At 44.7% G+C, this 17,778-nt stretch overlaps 1 protein-coding gene across 1 annotated transcript in view; it reads left to right on the top strand.

The window, feature by feature from the left end:
* sema5a (sema domain, seven thrombospondin repeats (type 1 and type 1-like), transmembrane domain (TM) and short cytoplasmic domain, (semaphorin) 5A) overlaps positions 1–17,778 on the top strand; it is a 221,921-nt gene that overhangs the window by 65,950 nt on the left and 138,193 nt on the right. Inside the window, 2 exon segments of the mRNA XM_024000082.3 lie at positions 10,620–10,719; positions 15,401–15,446. Of these exon segments, the coding sequence (XP_023855850.1) occupies positions 10,620–10,719; positions 15,401–15,446 (146 nt within the window).

The following is a 17,778-nucleotide window of genomic DNA, read 5'->3' as shown; positions in this document are numbered from 1 at the left end:
CTCCCCTCTTCTCCTCTTCCCCCTCTACAGACACCCCCTTCTCTCTACCCTCTCCCCTCCCTCTACAGACTCCTTCTTTTCTCCTCTACCCGTCCCCCTCCCTACCCCAAACCTCCCCCCCCCCCTCGTCTCCCTCCCCGTCCCTCTACCCCACTTCTCCCTCCCTCACCCCTCCCCCTCTCTCTGTAATACCCTCCCACTTCTCCTCTACCCCTCCCTCTTCTCCTCCTACCCTCCCCTCTTCTCATTACCCCCTCCCCTACCCCAACCCTCCCCCCCTCCCCTCCCCCATCCCCTCTTCTCCTTACCCATCCCTCCCTCTTCTCCTCCCCCCCACTCTCTCCCCCCTAACCCCCCCCTCTACCCTTCCCTCTCTCCTTCTACCCCATCCCCTCTCTACCTGCCCCCCCGCCTCCTCTCTTCCTCTCCCCCACCCCCTCTCTCCTCTACCCCCTCCCCCTCTTCCCCCTCTACCCCCTTCCCTCCCCTCTTCTCCTTTAACACCCTCTCCTCTACAGACTCCCCTCCCCTCCCACCCTTCCCATCCCCTCTTCTCCTCTACCCTCCCCCTCCCCCCCTTCTCCTCTACCTCCTCCCCTCCTCCCTCTTTCTCTACCCCCTCCCTTCTTCCCCTCCCTCTTCTCCTCTTCCCCCTCTACAGCCCCCCTCTCCCTCTACCCTCTCCCCTCCTCTACAGACTCCTCTTTCTCCTCTACCCCGCCCTCCCTACCCAAACCCTCCCCCCCTCCCCCTCTTCCCCTCCCCTCGTCTCTCTACCCCCTCCCCACTTCTCCTCTACCCTTCCCTCTTCTCATTACCCCTCCCCTCTTCTCCTCTACCCCTCCCCTCTTCTCATGTACCCCCTCCCCTCTTCTCCTCTACCCCTCCCCTCTCTTCTCATGTACCCCCTCCCCTCTTCTCCTCTACCCCCTCCCCTCTTCTCCTCTTACCCCCTCCCTCTTCTCCTCTACCCCCCTCCCTCTTTCTCCTCTCTATCTGTGTTCAGTGTTCATATCTGATTAGTAACCAAACTGTCTCCATACTTTATTAACACCACTGCATTGACATGACTTCAGCAGGCACTGGGTGTCTGGACTGGAACATTAGGGAAACACAAACTGTTGACCTCAGGTGACAATGCTAGTGTGCGGTTTGGTCACCCCAACTACCACGGAGACTCACAGAGGACAGCAGATAGCATTAGCCAGACCTGTAGTCATCGTCCTCACACTCAATAGACTGAGTGCTGAAGGTAACCCAACTAACCATGACTAACAGAGGAGCCTATGGTGTGTGTGTGCGTGTGCGTGTGCGGTGTTGCGTGTGTGTGTGCGTGTGGTTGTGTGTTGTGTGTGTGTGTGTGTGTGTGTGTGTGTGTGTGTTGTGTGTGTGTGTGTGTGTGTGTGGTGTGTGTGTTGGTGGGGTGCGTGTGTGTGGTGTGTGTGTGTGTGTGTGTGGTGGACCTTGCCTTTCACTCAATTACACCCTAGACAGAGAGCTGTATGATTAGCTGACAGTCTCAGCTAGGATGGAATGGGCGCAGTAGCATTTGGCTGGGTATGTTGTTAGTGGAGAGAACTGAATTCATTTCTATACATGTTTTCGTCTGTGAAGTTTTACACTATTATTTATGGCTGAACTGCGCCATAAAATATGTTATTAGATTACAGGAAACACTGAATAACAAAATATGAACTTCCCACACGGAAAGGGAATGAGTGTGTGCATGACTGTGAGGTGTGAGTGAGTGTGTGGTGTGTGTGCAGTGTGTGTGTTGTGTGTGTGTGTGCTGTGTGTGTGTGTGTGTGTGTGTGTGTGTGTGTGTGTGTGTGTGTGTGTGTGGTGTGTGTGTCGTGTCACACATACTGCTCTCTATATGCTGTATACGCCATGTCCGGCTGAGGTCTAAAGTTAGGAGGGAGGTCCCCAGGTCCTCCAAAGAGTGGGAAGAACTACAAAGACCTCAAACATAAATATGAAAATATATCAATATAATATAAATAAAACTCCCTGGAGAGTCAGGCGTTTTCTTATGGTGGACACACACTGACTGGGCTAGCCGTGGTGGGCCTCGCTATACTCCCATGTCTTCCATGTCTCCAATTCAATCTAAAGCGAAAACCGGATTTCTGGGATTGTTTGAAAATAACTTATCCTGGGAATCTGGTTAGTGGGTTTGATGGAAATGGCACTAAAGCTGTTCCAGTGACACACTGTATTCTACTGTTGTGTTTTGTCTGGTCTGGTGCCTGTGGGTTGCTCAGAGCAGGGTGTGCCACTCTAACACACATGAAAGACTCAACCCTAAAGGGTGGTGATTTTCTGACTTGGCTCTTTGCTCAGCCAAAATAACTGCTACTGTACAGCAATACTTCCTTGTGATATTTTCAAAGGCTGAATTATAGAAATGGTCCATTCCTTTGTCATTCTGAGTGCAGTTTTCTTTCCAATAAAAATGTTTTATAGTGAGAAGGATTTTGAAGCTGCGTAGCTCAAAAGTGACAGACATAATTTAGAACTTCTAACTAGTCATTGAACTTCTGATTCTGCAAGGAACCTTTCGGAAATGACTTCTTAATGTCAACCATGATGAAATCAGACTTTAAACAAAAATGTATCCTCTATCAGAAAAGAAATGTTCTAAAACACAGTTMATTCTTGTGGAACACGTGTGGGTTTATGAGTCAATCAGCAGTCCTAACCTCCAGAGATATATTATTGAAGTTATATGTTTAACGAGTGTTCCTTGGCGGATGTTGAAGTTATGGAAGATAGTTAAAACGTGTGCAGTAAACAGTGTCATCTCACCACCATTCAAGGTCTCGTCTCGGAGGATCTGAGAAGACGTGTCTGTTTAACAGCGGTGTATAGACTTTCACTTTTATCACCCCTCAAAGAATAACACATTGTTAGAGAGTTGGTGTGTGTGTGTGTGTGTGTGTGTGTGTGTGTGTGTGTGCTGTCTCTTATACACATCTAGATGTGTATAAGAGACAGGTATACAGCGTTGTAATTATGTGGAAAGAGTTAAAGTACAAAAGAGAAAATAAACAAATCGCGTTGGAGACCAGGGCGATTTAATTGGTCCATGGGGAATATTTTTTACAGCCCACTAAGTCCATTGCGAGACCAACTTGCTACATTCTTAAGCATCAGTGCATTCTATTTACGGCCAAACTTCCCACAATGCTGCATTTGAATACTGACACAGGAAATTAAATGTAGTCCACCCTGCCTCTATCTTCATGTGTTTTCTTTAAGTCTTAAGTTACAGTTGTGTTTCTTTTTCCCATGTGGCACACAGAGGTCATTAGGTCATCTTGTTAAATGTTCCTTTTTTTCTTCCTTTAAACGGTTTCGCTCTGAAGTGCATGATGCATTGAAATGTTTTGTTGTGGTTTGTCTGTCAGGATTCACCCTCTGCAGTGCATCTTTAAGGTTTTCTTCACAAAATAGTTGTAATTTCACATTTTCCCTTTACCACATGGGACAGCAAACACTCCCCAGTTTCCCCAGTTGGACACATCTTGTCAGGCTGAATTTAAATTGAATATATACGTAGGTACTCCATTTATACCCTCAACGACCCCCGATTTACTCCTAGAAACCTGCAGTATTCTAGTCCCGGTTGTTTCCACATGTGCCTATTGTTTCAGGTCAGGTTGTTCTTTATACAGTTTGAGCACTCTGAGACTGAACACTGCCCTAGTTTCTGAAGCTAGGGTGTAAATATTTATATAGTCTGTCACTTTGTCATTGTGTGTCAACCGCTCTGTTTCAAAACCCAGAATAACAAACCTGGAAAGAGTGATGGAGAAGGAAAAAGGCAAAGATCTAGTTTGGAAAGGAGGAATAGAAAGGAGGAGGAAGGGAAGGGGGAGGGGAGTGTGCCGGTTTCGGCTTGGCTCTTTGCCATGGCAGAACTGGCCGCGTTCTCAGAGTTCTTTTCCCAAACCGTACACACACACCCACCACACGAGTCGCCCCACACACACACACACACACACACAACCACACACACACACACACACACACACACACACACACACACACACACACACACACACACACACACACACACACACACACACACACACACCAATAACAACACACACACACACACACACATACAAACACACACCACCACACACATATAAACAACACACACACACACATAAACACACCACACATATAAACACACACACACACATATAAACACACACACACACATAAACAAACACACACACACACACATAAAACACACACACACCACACACACACACACACAACACACACACACACACACACACACACACACACACACACACACACACACACACACACACACACACCACACACACTCACCACACACACACACAATCGCACCTGTACGGTTCTGTCTCATCAAGCAGCCAAGCCCCCGATGCACCCGGCTGTGTAACAAGGCACAGTAATGATTCGATACCATTATCGCACACGCATTAAAAGCATGAAGGAAATGACATAAAAAGAACTAGAGAAATGCCTGAGATGAGAGCGAGCCAGGGGACCAATTTTAACACTAAAACCCGTCAAATCATCATTTCCTGACTGCGCAGATAGCAAAATAAATGACTCTGCAGTTTAACGTCTTGCCCCCTCCGTTTCTTTGACTTTTCCTAAATAATCGCATATAACACGCTGTCTGTGTTCAGAATCTTAAATCACAAACAGAACTGGAGTTGTAACAGTTTTAGCAGGCGTGTCATCTGTTTTAATGGGTTTCCCCCCACTGCCCCTCCTACTCCCAAACAAGTATTGAGAGTGCAGTGCCCAGGTTGATATCACCACGAGTAATTGCCTCGAAACTATACCGAAACAAATTTCACACGTATAAAGATCAGATGAAATAAATGTAAGTAGAATGACGGGGAGGAATGTTGAGTTGATAGCGAGGGAAGCAAACGATGCATAATTGTGTAGATCACCAATATGAATGAGAAAGAACGCGGGGGGGGGGGGGGGCATTCTATTTACTGATCCATTTCTAATCTTAAAATGGTATGTACCCTACTTCAGTCCACTAAATAAAAGCCAGTCTATCAGTCTACTCTCCATACTTGGAGTAGGCCACACAGTTAGAGCCGTGTGTTAATTACATTGCTGAACGGCTTTCAATACCGGGCAGCAGGTGAGCGAGTGACAAGAATGTGTGACCAGGTTTGTTGGAACCTTACACTGCAAGGGAGAAATGTCACCAGGTACAATTTCTTCACTTCACTGTCATTGCCGGCACCGTGAACAAAGGTAACGGAGCTCACCGCACAGCGTTTACTCCACAACGCGCTGCTGAACATTGACAAGACCACAGGACGCATAAAGAGAAACCGGAAATAGTATGGCCACTACAACCAAACAACAGTATGCTGAAAGTGTGACAAGCAGTGAAAGTTACAAACATTGTGTAAATTGCCTAGAACAAGAATAAGAGTGTATATGAAACCCCAACTGATGCCATTTGCGTGAAGAATGCAACACAGCAGCCCACATACCTGAACAATGAATGGACTGATTTTGACTGCTGTCATATCGACAACATTCAATCATAACCAACTATTGCCTTTTGTGCTGATTTCACTATTTATCAATGTTCCTTAGCACTTATGATGAGTTTAGGTCATGATGTTTTGTCGTGACCGTCGTCTTGCTACCGCTCCTTGCTGACGACTCGCTGCTACCGTCTCTCGCCACCGTGTCTGCTGACCGCATGTCTGTGCTATGTTCGCTGACCGTCCTCTTGCATCCGCTCTTGCTCGATTCTTCACGTGTCTTCGGCGAGTCCTTGCTGACCCTGCTCGTATGTCTTGGCGCTCTCTGACCTATGCTTCTTGCCTGACCGCTCCTCTTAGCTGACCGTCCTCGTTCGCTGACCGTATGTCTTGCTGACCCGTATGTCTTGCTGACGCTTCTGCATGACGCCTCTTGCTGATCCCGACTCGCTCTGGCTGACCGCTCTTCTCCGTTCTCGTCGTGACTCGCTCCTTCTGCCTGACCGCCCTCCTGCTGCCGTATGCTTCTGGCTGATGTCTTGGGACCGCTTTGTGACCTTGATCTGACGTTATGTCGTTGCTGACCTTCTGCTCGTCTCCTCTTGACTACGCTCCTCTTGCTGACGCTCCTCTTGCTGAACCGGTATGTCGTTGCTGACCGCTCTGTCTTGCTAACCGTATTCGTCTTCTGCGACCCACCTCTTGGCTGACCGTCATCTTGCTGTACCGCTATGTCTTGCTGACCGTATGTCTGCGTGACCGCCGCTCTGACCGCTATTCTTGCTACCGTATGTCTTGCTGACCCGATGTCTTGCTGTACCGCTTCTTGCGACCGCTCCTCTTGGCCTGACCCTCTGTCTTGCTGACCGTATGTCTTGCTACCGTTATGTCTTGCAGACCGTAGTCTTGCTTGCACCACCACCTTCGCTTGCTGACCATATGTCTTGACTTGACCGATGTCTTGCTGACCCAGTATTTGTCTTGCTGACCGCTCCTCTTGCTGACGATTGCTACCGTAATGTCTTGACTCGAGCCGTTATGTCTTCGCTGTACCCTCCTCTTGCTGAGCCGGTATGTCTTGCTGACCGTATGTCTTTCTGCACCGTATGGTCTTGCTGACCGTAATTCTTGTCTGACCACCCCCACCTCTCTGGGACCGTGCATGCGATCTGTCACCAGCGTTGCTTGACCGTATGTCTTGCTGACACTTTCTTGCCTGACCGTATGCTTGCTGACCGTGTACTGTCTTCTGACCGACTCCTCTTGCTGACTCCATCCCTCTTGCTGACCGTATGTCTTGCTGACCGCCTTCTTCGCTGGACCGCTTCCTCTTGCTGACCGTATGTCTTATGCTACTATCGTATGTCTTGCTGACCGTAGTCTTGCTGACCGCCTCCTCTGCTGACCGCTATGTCTTGCTGACCCCGTATGTCTTGCTGACCGTATGTCTGCTGACGCGTATGTCTTGCTGACCGCCCTCTTGCTGACCGTATGGTCTTGCTGACCGTATGTCTTGCTGACCGCATTCTTGCTGACCGCTCCTCTTGCCTGACCCGGATTCTTGCTGACCGTATTCTTCCTGACCGCTCCTCTGCTGACCGTATGTCTTGCTGACCGTATGTCTTGACTGATCCGTATCTGTATCTCTTGCTGACCGTATTCTTGCTGACCACGTCATGTTCTTGCTGACCGTATTCTTGCTGACCGTATGCTCTTGCTGACCGTATGTCTTGCTGACCGTATGTTCTTGCTGACCGCCTCCTCTTGCTTGACCGCCTCCTCTTGCTGACCGTATTGTCTTGCTACCGTTATGTCTATGTCTTGGTGCTTGTTGGGTCTTATTTCATTTTGTCATTATGAAAAGAAGCTGTTAACGTGTTTCCAAACACATGCCTTCTTTCCCTTATTGTAACCAAACCCACCCCACAAATAAAATGTATTAACACTTGAATTTGTGTTTTGTGTGTTTTATATTTTTACTTATAGCCTACAAAAACAAGCGAATGAAAATGCTATTTAAAAAAAAAATTGTTACCCAAGGTCTTCATAAACACAACCAAATKATTATTTTTGCGATCGCATGAAATGTATTAATTACAGTGTTAGAATGTTGCAGTCAGAATGCTTGAAGGGGGAGGGGTCCCTTGAGGCCCAGACGTTCTACTGTTTAAAGGGGCTATTTTTTTTAAACCACATCTTGTTTAGTGAAGAAGTTCTTTAAATCCCATTGGTTCCTTTTGTAGAGGTCAAGGTCAGAGTTAATTTGAGGTTCAACTGTAATATAATGCTCCTAAGGGAGCTATTGCTACTCCCCTAGAGCCTTACAAAACATACCAATGTTATACTGAAGCCCTGAGGTAATCCACCAAATCACTCAATGTTCCATATAACTTTCTAGTATTCTACCAAGATCACTCAACGCTCTACCAAACCATAATGTCCTGCTGCCATTCTCCAACATTAGTCTGGTCTGTTTCTCATTAGAGCCCAGGGTAGCACATCTGCTCTGGTTATGAATGCTTATCAATGCTTATGAATGTTTATGAGCCCTTCACCTCGTCATAAAACACATAAATCCTCCGTGTTGTGGGCGTTGTATTCACTTAAACCCCCTCTCTGCCTCCCCCTCTGAGAGGGACCTGAGTGGGGCTATACCCCGGTGGGATCTCAGCATGATTTATGGGGGAAACACTGGGTAACTGAAGCCTTGGTTTCCCTCTGATGGTGTCGTTGCCACATTTGTATGCTCTGAATGCTTCCCCCCGGTATGAAAAACTAGCCTGTCACCGGCACCAGAGAGGCGCATCCCAAACTCCCGTCCCCCTGTAGAATTAGAGGGGAACAAGCCATTAACCACAGCCAAATCTTAGGGCGGAATTTGTCGTGATCTCTCCACAATATTTATTTCACCCAGGCTAATGAAAATGTATTAGCTTTGGGTCTGCGAGTTGAAAGTTTCCTCCTCCCAGTTTAACTGGTGCTCATTCTCATTAATATTTTAGACCCTGGAGAGTGGAAGGAAGAGGAAAGGAATGTCTTTGTTAGCAGTGATGCCATCATGTTAGGAGAAATGAATGTGCTATGATAGTGTTCTGTGCTCCTGCAGTTTGACAAGGAGGTAGAGTCAGTGCTGTATTTTTTAGTACGTAGCTCCTAGCAGTGACTCACAGGAAGGCAGGCCGGCAGGCAGAGACTCCCTGTTGTATTGGGTTGAATGCTTTGGCTTGACAGAAGTAAACAATGGATTGTTGGTTTGATGCAGTGAAGGGAGACTGTGGTTTCATTTCAAGATGTCTTCTGACAGGTGTTTCACATTTTTGACTMAAAGTTTTTCGAGGTGAGTTTTTTACTCCAACCCTAGCTGTATTCGATCAGTGCCAGGCCTACCCCATATCAGATATAGTACAGGACAGGTATAGACAGATCACAACATAATATCCACCACAGTAATTGCCCTAAAATGGCTTCATTCTCTACCATGAAAAGTGTTTTGAAATCCCTGAGCCACAGTGGCACAGTATTTAGAAATACTGTACTTAGATGAACATAAGATATACTGCTAGCAGTTTCAAACGGGGATTATTAGAATAGAATAATGTCTAGTATCAGTGTGTAGTGATATGTTATTGTGACTACAGAGCAGGTTATGTGCTGAGTGAGAGGAAACAAACGCCCGGAGAAGAACCTGCCYTAACCACAGTGTAAGAACTGAYGCTGGAGTAGAGAAGCAGGTAGGGAGAAAAGAACATTTAATTTAGCACATACATAGAACAGGACAGGAACAGCGTCAGAACCRGGTAACAAAATGACAAACGACAATTAATGCTGAAACGGGGAACAGGGCTGGGGAACAGACAGATATAGGGGAGGAAATTACACAGGTGATTGAGTCCAGGTGAGTGCAATGAATTGCTGATGCGCGTGACGAGGGAAGCAGGTGTGCGTAATGATGGTGGCAGGAGTGTGTAGTGCTGGGCAGGAGGGAGAGCGGGAGYAGGCGTGACACACAGACCTAGAATCAGATTATCTTCTCTCCAATGCTTACYTTAGCTATGAGGGGATYKGACAATATCTGACCCTAGATCAGGGGTTATGGTACATTTACTCCTAGTCCATAGCCTTAACTATTGACTCACTACCTATCAGATTACAGGACAGTAGGGGCCCGACACTAATCGCCCAGCAACACGACAGGAATATTTGATTCTATTGGTCAAGGGCTAATGGTTTGGGCGCCATGGAGACAGGCGTGTAGAGGGTGATCTGTCTCTGTGTGTCTGGGGTTTGACGTATTTTGTGTGTGTGTGTGTGTGTGTGTGTGTGTGTGTGTGTGTGTGTGTGTGTGTGTGTGTGTGTGTGTGTGTGTGTTGTGTGTGTGTGTGTGGATGTGGGTGTGTGTGTGTGTGTGTGTGTGTGTGTGTGTGTGTGTGTGTGTGTGTGTGTGTGTGTGTGTGTGTGTGTGTGTGTGTGTGTGTGTGTCTAATGTACCATGAGGGAATCTCTGGGTTCAGGGCCAAGGTCAAGGCACTGACAACCATGAGATGCTCTGTCTCAGATTCACTTTAGAAGGACCTTGGATTCAGACAGGCATGCACACACACAATCCCCCCCACACATACACACACACACAAACAGCCCTCCTCCTCTCACACACTATGTACTGTATGCATTAGTTCCTGCTAGCTGCAGTAATGGTTTAGTAAATGGAGTGGAAGGCATTTGGTTGAAAGCCCAGGTGGGACACTGTACTTCTGTGCCCTTGAGATAGACTACAGCTATCTGGAGACACACAGGATATAGGGTACATTAGGTCTCCTTGGAAGGCTTTTTTTGACTTAATATTCATTCTACCAGGAACTCCCCTCTGGTTTGAACCTATTTTGCAAGGGAGTGTGTAACATCACCAGGCAAGAAGCATTCGTTTTCATAAAATCACAATACAGAACGATACACACAAAGACAATATAATATACATCACTTTATTACATACTGTGGCTATTGGCTAAACTCTTTATCCACCACTTTTTTCTCTGATCTCTTTTCCTCCTGTTTCATTGATTACCGTGTATCTTTCTCTACATTGATTGGCAGATATGGAGCCGTGGATCCACAGGTTCCGGGCTGAGGGCACGGTGGATTACTCCCAGCTAACCTTTGACCCCAGCCAGAACGAACTGATAGTCGGAGCCAGGTAATATGTTGTTCTCTCTCTCTCTCTCTCTCTGCCTCTCTCTGCTTCTCTCTTTCCCCCTCTGTCTATGCTTCTCCCTCTCTTTCTCTCTGGCTATCCCCTCACTTGCCACAGAGTGTTCTCAAGTTGAGCTCATTGTCTTTGTCAAGCACATCATATTTAATCCAGAGTGTCTGTGTTTGTCTGAAGTGTTCTCTGGCCAGCTGAGATTGGGCTTAGATTAACTCTAACTGCCTTACWATGCATGTATTTCACTTCTGCTAATGGCCTAGGTTGTCAATACAAGCCGTTCTCTCCAGTTTAGCAGATGGCTGAGGAGACAGAGAGCTGGAGGAGCAGGACCAACACAGAGAAGCAGAGCTGGGGGAATAAACTAATGTACTGCAGATGGGATACAGGGAAAYGGAGAAGTTGGAAAGACCTGCAGGGCCTGACAGATAAGGAGAAGATAGAGGGAGGGAGAGAGAAGAGCTCTTACCCTTTCCTTTCAAACACTAACCTGACTCAGGGGCTTAAGGGTGGTCCTGTCTCTACCTGCAGTTGTCTGGCCTAGTCTGTCTTCTCGCTCTCTCTGGAGTGGGCTCTGTAAAAGGGATCTAGGAGAAGTGTCCAGGGCTTGGGGTTGACTTAGGACCAGGCCTCAYTGAATCCTTTCACTCAGGCCATCAGGCCACAGACATACCCTCTCTGGCTAACTACATTTGAGTTTTAGACATTGATGTGAGCCATATTGGCACCAGAAGTTCTAATGCAATTATACAACTGCTATAATGTTAAACATCTTGAATTAAACCAACTGTATCCAAAATACAGGTCTAATTGGACTAATGGAAACTCCATCTTAGACGGATTCAACACACAGTGTATTCCCGAGCCCATTCACACAGACAGAGAAGCCTAGTACCAAATCAACCCCTAGCTCCTTAAATGCTCAGTGACAGGGATCTTGAAGAAGTGTTTAAGGAGCTAGGGGTTGTCTGTGGCCTGATGGCCAGAGTGAAAGGACTCAGTGATAATGGAGGTAGAGAAGGAGAGGCAGATCGATGTAAATGTCAATATACTGTAAAGAGGTTCTTAGACCACAGCCTGCCCTGTGAGATAGCCACTCTTCAGAAGATGGATCCGTGTGTGTGTCCGTGTGTGCGTGCGTCTTCGTGCGTGCAMCTATGCATATGTGTGTTGCTATCGAGTCATCTTATGTGAAGAGGTTTCAGCTGGTGAATAATATTACAGAATAGATGCATTACTCTGACAAGAGCTAGSAGTGTTGTTATACCTTGAATAACCTTCATGCACCAAGTTTAACTGAAATAGAAAGATTGATCCTCTGACATTCAAGGCCAAATTTATTTGAAATAAAACGGGYTTTAAAAGGAAACGATAATCTGCTGAAAATGTAATAAAGCTGGTATAATTAAAAGATAAGTAATGAGAACCCGGGAATTATCGTGTGAATAACTTCCGAGGGGAAGCCAAGGGCCGGCAAAACAGCTCTTAGGAGGGTGTTATTCACAATAATTCCTGGTTTTGAGGGCCTTATTGCTTTTATAAAATGGTTGCCAGCATTTGAAAAAATATTAATGACATGTTTTCATTAAAAACTTAATTTTAATTAGTACATTTGTTTTATGTCATCCTTCCACCATACAATATAGTCTAGTCGTTAGTTCTGAGATTCTGAAGTTGCTAGCCAAATGKGGTGGTCGTCCATTCCAATTTCATGAACGTTCTAAGTAAACCATTTTGCTATGGAAGCTAGCTACTTCTACTTTGCTAGCTAGCCAACTAAAGCGAACAAACAATCTCATCAAGCAGCTGAAATGACAGCAAACTATGTGCATTTTTGTTTATTTTACCTTCGGTTTCATTGCCATTTCTTTGGATATATCCATTATACTTATTCTGATMAAATGAATTTGCCTGGCTCAGAGAAGCTGTCAGTTTCGTAACGTTCATATGCATGGCACGGTGGAGATCGCCCAAAAACATGCAACATTGTTCCACAGGAAAGGTTTAGACAAACTCCAACTGTTGCAAACCAAATGTTAGGCAAGTAGCATGKGGAAATATTGTCTAGACGCTTTTTCCAGGGGATATTACGYTTATAAATTGCCTAGCTGGGCTGTGGGACAGTAGATGCGCATTGATAAATCTAATGGAACAGTTAAATTACCCGGGGATTGTGGTGAATAACTCTCTGCTATCAACCAATCAGCATCCAGGATCCAGACAATCGTTTTGAATGATGATTCTGTGATGCAATAATGCTGACTTTACAAAACCATAGTGAGACATTGATAGTCAATATAGAGACTACTCACTGTCATGTTTTGTAAAAGGTTTCCAAATAAACCGTTTTTTTAGTTGGCTTGCAATGGAAACTTCACAATTCAAAAGAGCTTGAGCCAAGGATAGGCTAAAGGTGTTCATTAAAGTGAAGTTTCACTGTTGGGCTTAAGGTTTCTTTCACTGTGGTTTGCACACACACACACACCGCCTCATGGGCCTATGCTCTTTTCAGATTAGAGTATATTTTTCTTTAGGACCGAGAGAGAAAGATGTACCTGTGAAAGTCTTTATAATCAGACAGAGCCAGAGAGATGCACCTGTGAAAGTCTATAATCAGACAGAGAGAGAGATGTACCTGTGAAAGTCTTTATAATCAGAGACAGAGATGTGTACCTGTGAAAGTCTTTATAATCAGACAGAGAGATGTACCTGTGAAAGTCTATAATCAGACGGAAACAGAGAGATGCACCTGTGAAAGTCTTTATAATCAGACAGAGAGATGTACCTGTGAAAGTCTATAATCAGACGGAAACAGAGAGATGGACCTGTGAAAGTCTTTATAATCAGACGCAGAGATGTACCAGTGAAAGTCTTTATAATCAGACGGAGACAGAGAGATGTACCTGTGAAAGTCTTTATAATCAGACCGAGAGATGTACCCGTGAAAGTCTTTATAATCAGACAGAGAGATGTACCAGTGAAAGTCTTTATAATCAGACGGAGACAGAGAGATGTACTTGTGAAAGTCTTTATAATCAGACCGAGAAGAGAGATGTACCTGTGAAAGTCTTTATAATCAGACAGAGACAAGAGAGATGTACCCATGAAAGTCTTTATAATCAAACAGAGATGGAGAGATGTACCCGTGAAAGTCTTTATAGTCAGACAGAGCGAGAGAGAGAGAGATGTACCTGTGAAACACAGTTTCCGTTAGCCAGTAATAGCCGGATTTTGGCCGATAAAAACATTGAAAAGCCAATAAATAMAATTGTCGGAGAGAAGAAGAAAAAATTCCATCCCGAAATAATGCTTTTTAAACTATTAATTGGTGGAAATACGAGTTTGGCTGGTCATCCTTATCAGTTTGTAGGTTCATTTGCCTAATTTAGTGGAATTAAATTGACGCATATGTACAGTATATTTGTTATGTATCTTATTTATCACACACGTACACAATACAGAGCCTTTCAGCGGAAAATATGTCTGACAGCGTGAGAGCTGCTGCTACAGCATCTCAAATAGCAAACGCCTAGGCAACGGAAGGCTGGCTTCATCAGCGCCAAAACCTGAACGTTTTACTACATATTACGAGGCATGTCTTACCTTGCTTTAAAGTAGCCTAGTCAAAATCAAACCATGTCCGTGGAGGAAATTCATTTATATTAACTTTCTTTCTTTGGCCAATAGCCAAAGGCACAATCGTTGTAATAACAGCAATCCGTGCTAGTTGTTGCATATTAGATCTTCCCTCTTTCAAAATTTATAACGGGTATTTTAATCTCTGTCACATGAAACCGCTCGCATGTACGGTGTGCTTTTGATAGCAGTGTTTTCCCRCTAATTGCATTATGGAAAGAATATTCACACGTARCCTGCTGCCTTGTGCACATTGCTGCTCTTATAATGTGAAATAATAGTAGTTTATTAACATTTTAAGCTAAACGTTCTGATCTGTTGCATCAGACTCATTGCTTTTGAATGTTTTATTTATTTAGTMTAGGCCTATTGGGATCTATCGTCCCATAACTGTCCCATAGTCTGTTTGGAATATGCTATTTCTTTCTCGTCAAGCTGACTAATAGAATATGTATTTTTTTCACAAAATTTATGAACTAGGCCTTTATTACTCATGTATTAACAGAGACAAATACTCATCAGCAGAGCGGAGAAAAATACTCCTCAAAACTCCCATTCAGTTGGATGAAGTTACCCGTAAAAAATATCTAACGGTTAAGGTTTGGATTTGTCAAGGGTAAGCTGATCCCGCATCTGTGTCTACAGGAAAGTTCTTCCCAGACAAGGTCATATCACYGGGAGAGATGACATAAAGTATGTAATCTTGCAAACTATATTCAGTTCAGTTTGACTGGGTTTCTATTCAACAAAGATATACCTAGTTTTGGAATGCTATAGCAGTAAAGTAATCTAATCAAGTGTTCCTGTATGTGGTTACATCTGAACAGGCTTTTGGAGTGGCCCAGAAACAAGTGTGCTACATCAAAGATGTGTTATTAAGGGAGAGAAAATGACCAAAATAGGGATAAAATAACCCAGAGATATCGTTGGACACCTATTACCAGAAATGCTCTCCTGTCCACTTTTATTTTCTCCGGTGTTGTTCTTTTAGAGAAGATTCTACCTTCATCTCTCCTCCYTCTCTTTTTTCTTTCAGAAACCACCTCTTTAGACTCAATCTGGAGGACCTCTCATTGATCCAGGTGAGTCTTTACCAGCGTTACCATTATCCCCCTCTATTTTACTATCTATCTCTCTGTCACTCCCTCTTTCTCCCTCTCAATCCCCTTCCTATTTATATCCCTCTCACTCACTCTTCGATTCATTTCTCTCTTTTCTCATATTCTCTCTTTCTTCTCGTATTCTCTCTCTCTTTGCTCCTCTTCCTTCTTTTCTGCCCCTCCCTCCCTCTCCCACCACCTCCTTACTCTCTGTTGGACCACAGTGTCATCTATACGAAGTCCTGTCTGTCTTGTCTTTGTGTGTAACACAGTTATGCAGTAATTATCGTAACACTTACTGGAACAGCCCAGCTGTCAGGCCCTTAAAAAATGGTCACAAACAAGACACAAAGCTTGTCAAAGCATGCCATGGGAGCTACRGTAATGAAAACCCAGGGAACATTTCAAATAGTTCAATAGTTTCTCGCTGTTATAGGCTATGCATCTTGACAACATCATTATGTTAAGTGCTGATAAATGAAGCCAGGATCATTCTTATTTTGTCAGGAGATCCTATGGGCTTAGATTGCACCATGGGCTATGTGCAGAGGCCATCTCTAGGCTAAGCTGGATCAGGGATTCAGGAAAGTCCACCAGTCACAGTAGTCAGTCTTAATGCCCTTCTCCTTTCAGCTTTATTTCAGCTCTTTATATCTCTCCCACCTTTCGTCCCTAACTATGGTATTCTGTTCTGTACGTCTTCTCTTCCGTACCTTCTTAATGCCCCCACCTGTCTAACCTGTAGTCTTCTCTTCAGTCCGTCTTAATGCCCCATCTGTCTAACTGTAGTTTTCTCTCTCATCAGTCTTAATGCCCCACTGTCTAACTGTAGTCTTCTCTTCAGTCAATCTTAATGCCCCATCTGTCTAACTGTAGTCTTCTCTTCATCAGTCTTAATGCCCCATCTGTCTAACTGTAGTCTTCTCTTCATCATATCTTAATGCCCCATCTGTCTAACTGATCTTCTCTTCAGTCAAGTCTTAATCCCCATCTGTCTAACTTAGTCTTCTCTTCAGTCAGTCTTAATGCCCCACCTGTTACTTAGTCTTCTCTCAGTCAGTCTTGTTTCTCCTTAATTGTGGCCCCATTTTCGTAGTTTTTTTCTAACAACTGTAGTTCTTCTTTCTTCAGTTCAGTCTTTTTTAATGGCCCCACCTGGTCTAAACGTGTAGTCTTCTCTTCAGTCAGTCTTAATGCCCCACCTGTCTAACTGTAGTCTTCTCTTCAGTCAGTCTTAATGCCCCATCTGTCTAACTGTAGTCTTCTCTTCAGTCAATCTTAATGCCCCATCTGTCTAACTGTAGTCTTCTCTTCAGTCAATCTTAATGCCCCATCTGTCTAACTGTAGTCTTCTCTTCATCAGTCTTAATCCCACCTGTCTAACTGTAGTCTTCTCTTCAGTCAGGTCTTAATGCCCCCATCTGTCTAACTGTTCTTTCTCTTCAGTCAGTCTATTATGCCCCACCTGTCTACTGTAGTCTTCTCTTCAGTCAATCTTAATGCCCCATCTGTCTAACTAGTCTTCTCTTCAGTCAATCTTAATTCCCCACCTGTCTAACTGTAGTCTTCTCTTCAGTCAGTCTTAATGCCCCATCTGTCTAACTGTAGTCTTCTCTTCAGTCAATCTTAATGCCCCACTGTCTAACTGTAGTCTTCTCTTCAGTCAATCTTAATGCCCCACTCTGTCTAACTGTAGTCTTCTCTTCAGTCAGTCTTAATGCCCCATCTGTTCACTGTAGTCTTCTCTTCAGTCAGTCTTAATGCCCACCTGTCTAACTGTAGTCTTCTCTTCAGTCAATCTTATAATCCCCATCTGTCTAACTGTAGTCTTCTCTTCAGTCAGTCTTAATGCCCCTCTGTCTACCTGTAGTCTTCTCTTCAGTCAGTCTTAATGCCCCATCTGTCTAACTGTAGTCTTCTCTTCAGTCGATCTTAATGCCCCACCTGTCTAACTGTAGTCTTCTCTTCAGTCAGTCTTAATGCCCCACCGTCTAACTGTAGTCTTCTCTTCAGTCAATCTTAATGCCCCACTGTCTAACTGTAGTCTTCTCTTCAGTCAGTCTTAATGCCCCACCTGTCTAACTTAGTCTCTCTTCAGTCAGTCTTAATGCCCCATCTGTCTAACTGTAGTCTTCTCTTCAGTCAGTCTTAATGCCCCCATCTGTCTAACTGTAGTTCTCTTCAGTCAGTTCTAATGCCCCACCTGTCTAACTTAGTTTCTCTTCAGTCAATCTTAATGCCCCACCTGTCTAACTGTATCTTCTCTTCAGTCATCTTAATGCCCCACCTGTCTAACTTAGTCTTCTCTGCAGTC

Source organism: Salvelinus sp. IW2-2015, linkage group LG14 (assembly GCF_002910315.2).
Source record: "Salvelinus sp. IW2-2015 linkage group LG14, ASM291031v2, whole genome shotgun sequence".
Taxonomy (NCBI): domain Eukaryota; kingdom Metazoa; phylum Chordata; class Actinopteri; order Salmoniformes; family Salmonidae; genus Salvelinus; species Salvelinus sp. IW2-2015.
The sequence above is the reverse complement of the archived record's forward strand: the minus strand, read 5'-3'. Positions and strand labels throughout refer to the sequence as shown.